This window comes from Coniophora puteana, assembly GCF_000271625.1.
Source record: "Coniophora puteana RWD-64-598 SS2 unplaced genomic scaffold CONPUscaffold_119, whole genome shotgun sequence".
NCBI classification, from domain to species: domain Eukaryota; kingdom Fungi; phylum Basidiomycota; class Agaricomycetes; order Boletales; family Coniophoraceae; genus Coniophora; species Coniophora puteana.
Genome location: NW_006913171.1, coordinates 1 through 3,112, shown reverse-complemented (window position 1 = coordinate 3,112; position 3,112 = coordinate 1). Strand labels below are relative to the sequence as shown.

Here is a 3,112-nt window from a genome sequence, read left to right as displayed (position 1 = left end):
CTTACACAATTTCTTATACTGTCTTTGGTCAAATGCATGAGAACAGCTTCAAATTCGAGATCTATTTATATGACAAGTACGCGATATGTTTATATTAGTGAACATCGATTACAAGTTGGCGTCAATCTCATCACCAGTTGCCTCCTCCAGCGTCAACATGCCAGCGGGAAGAATGTAAGGCTCCTCGTTTCGAGGAACGCGAGGGCTCAATGCAATGTGAGTAGCAGCCACATCGTTAGGCATAGCAGGCAAGCGAACCCAGTTAGCGGCACCCCGAATGTTCTCCCAGCACTTCGTACCCCACATCCTATCCGATCCCGTGAACGGCGCCCACAGGAGTTGGTCCCACTGTCTCCAGAGTGCTTCTCGGACTTCCTTCCGCTCGTCATCGTTCAGTCGACGGAGAAGGCGGAACCAGTCCTTGAAATACTTGCATTCCTTCCAGTTTTGGGCGGCCTTGGTCGGGAACACAAGTGGGAAACACCTGTCGAAGTGCATCCTCCATGTCTTGGTGGGGCAGCGCTTGTACTGGACCTGACGGAAAGGCATTCCTAACGCCTTGAAGAGGCGTTCCGTAGATTCTTCGATCCTCTGGCGCCTGTCTAAGGTCAAGTGCGATCCCTTGGTGAACGCACGCTGGTTGGACGCCTCCATGATGGCGTCGAACATGAATTGCTCCCAGATCCCCTCTGCTACAGGCCCTGCCTCGCGGTCCGCCGGTAACTCGTCGTAGACCACCTGAGCGATGCCGTTGCGCGTTACCCTCGCCAGGTCGACGTCGTCCCCCTCCAACACCAAAGGACCGTGAAGACGAATGCCCTGCAGCTCCTCAGCAAACTGCGGGCGTTCGCGATCTTCATCCCGCCACTCGTTGACATCCCGCTCGCGCCCAGCCGCACGGTTGTTGTTCCTATCGGGATTAGACGGTTCGACACGCGCAAAAACGGCGGCACCGAGCTTCGATCGAAGGTGCTCGTAGTTGGCGGCGCCAAACGCCTTGCAGACAGCGTCTTCTTGCAGAGTTCGGTTGATAGGAATACGGTACTGCTGACTGTCCTTGTCACGGACGGTGTCGCATACGAAGTAGATCCCGGCTTCGAACATCAGCGGCTCCATCTCGTCGTCAAGCAGATCATCGGCCACTTCATCGTCGAGGTCGGGATCAGTTTCCACTATCGGACAAGCCAGCATGGCGAGGTCCTCTAGTTTCTCGAGAGGGTTCCGAAACGTCCCGTTCATGATCCAAATTGCCATCGCCCCGATGACAAGCGCGTGGTGGACTTGGCGCTCTGGTAGGATACTGTTGACCATGCTCCCCAGTACGACGTTGGCAGCGTACACGCGCAAGTATTTCAGCAGCCTGAAGCAACGTCAGCATCATTCATATGTCATAGCTATGTGCGCACTTACCACCATTGCCAGCTCGGTATCTGCAGCAAACCCCGTTCCAGCAGACCATCCGGCAAATCAACCAAGTCCGTGAGCGCTTGCGCCAGCGTCACTCTGACCTCCACGCGGGCGCATGCATCCTGAGCGGTAGCTTCCACTCCCTCCTCCACCTCACCCTTCCCCGCACATATCGCTAACATCTCACTCATCTTCACCATATCCCTCAGCAACCTATCCAGCTCCGATTCCTTCAATAGCTCCGATGGCCACCTTGTCTTGAAGATACCGTTGTGCAGTTGTGCACTCGCCGCCTTGTCGGTGGTATAACATTGAGCCCATAGCACCTCCTTGCGACCCCAGAACTCCATCTCTGCGCGGAATCCTGCCACCTCCAGCAAGTGGCTAAGTCGGTCGAGATGGTACTGCTTCGACTTCATCCGCCGCTCGACATGCTCGCGGCGCAGTCCCGGGCAAATCGCCAACAGGATCTCCGCATGACTACGCGAAGCCCACGTCACCACATGCCCCCGTCGACCGAACTCCATCGCCACGTCGATGTACCACCGATCCTCATCCACCTGATCCCGATCCAGCACGGACAGCATCGTTTCCAATGACCCCTCCCGTTCTTCTTCTTCGTCCGGATTGTGCGCCGTCGCACCCTTGTAACCGCGTAGCTCGTGCCCAAAGTATGCGTTCCGATAGGCTTGGTCAACCTCTCCTAGCCTCACCAAGACCCGCTCGCCGAACTCAGCCAGTCGGTCTGGCTGGACGTCGTAGCCCATCCGTGCAAAACCGCCCTGTCCGCACGTCTGTGCGAGGAGCTCTGCCCCTCGGTAGCTCGCAGGCCAGTGGGTGGCCTCGTTGGGGAACATCTCTTTCACGAGGGGCAAGACGACGCGGTTGTAGATGCGCGCCAAGTGGAGAGGAGTGACAATGGGATCCTCGCCTTGTCGCCACAGACGCGGCAGGAAGATTCGAACGACGTGACGGCGTGCAACCGTGCCAAACGCAAAGTTAGGTATCTTATGCATAGGCATCCATACCTCCTCCTGTATAGTTGCATCAGCCAATTATTGAGCAAAGACAAGTCATTGCTTACATCTCCTCGAAGCGCGTACGCCTTGATGTGTGTCTCTGTCCTCAGCGTCTCTCGGAACGGCGGGTAGGGGAAGACAGTCATCGGCACCACGTAGCACAGGCTTCCGGTAGCCCCGAACATGGAGTCGTAGTCCCGCCGCTTGATGAGCATAGTTGCGTCAACGGGCTCGAGATCCTCCTCGATACTGAGAGTCCACGCGCGCGTTTCGAGTAAACCGGGGCCGAGCTTCTCTCGACCAGCAAGGATGAAACGAGTGAAGACGTCCTCATCCTCGTTCAGGAGTTGCGCAGATCGCGTCACGGCTCCATAAAGGCTGTAGGAGACAGGATGGATGGTACGGTCGTCGGGATAGGGACGCATAGTTGTCGAAGTATCAGTGGGTGGTGAACGTTTTAAGTGGTGAATGTCCGCCGTCGAACTATGCTCAGCCTTTATATTATCCTCTAGTCAGATCCCTTCGTATTGAGCACGGTGCGTGAACTCCTCAGATTTCTGCACCTTCATTCATTCACTTGCGACCCTATGCACATGTGGGCGTCCCGGACGGCCACGCTGCACAGGCTCCACTCGGATTCCCGTACCGAGAGTCCATGACTTTGATGCAGGCCTGTGGAGTTGACT

General features: G+C 56.3%; 2 protein-coding genes across 2 annotated transcripts; both read right to left on the bottom strand.

Annotated features, from left to right (window-relative positions):
* Window positions 1–198: 198 nt before the first annotated feature.
* On the bottom strand, window positions 199–729 carry CONPUDRAFT_22125 (uncharacterized protein; the record flags this gene model as incomplete). Its single annotated transcript, XM_007777853.1, has 1 exon — window positions 199–729. A coding segment is annotated over one exon (531 nt), but the record flags the coding sequence as incomplete, so codon positions are not given.
* A 677-nt stretch (window positions 730–1,406) lies between these two features.
* On the bottom strand, window positions 1,407–2,429 carry CONPUDRAFT_68403 (uncharacterized protein; the record flags this gene model as incomplete). Its single annotated transcript, XM_007777852.1, has 1 exon — window positions 1,407–2,429. One exon carries the CDS (start codon window positions 2,427–2,429, stop codon window positions 1,407–1,409), a length of 1,023 nt encoding a protein of 340 aa, XP_007776042.1.
* Window positions 2,430–3,112: the final 683 nt, after the last annotated feature.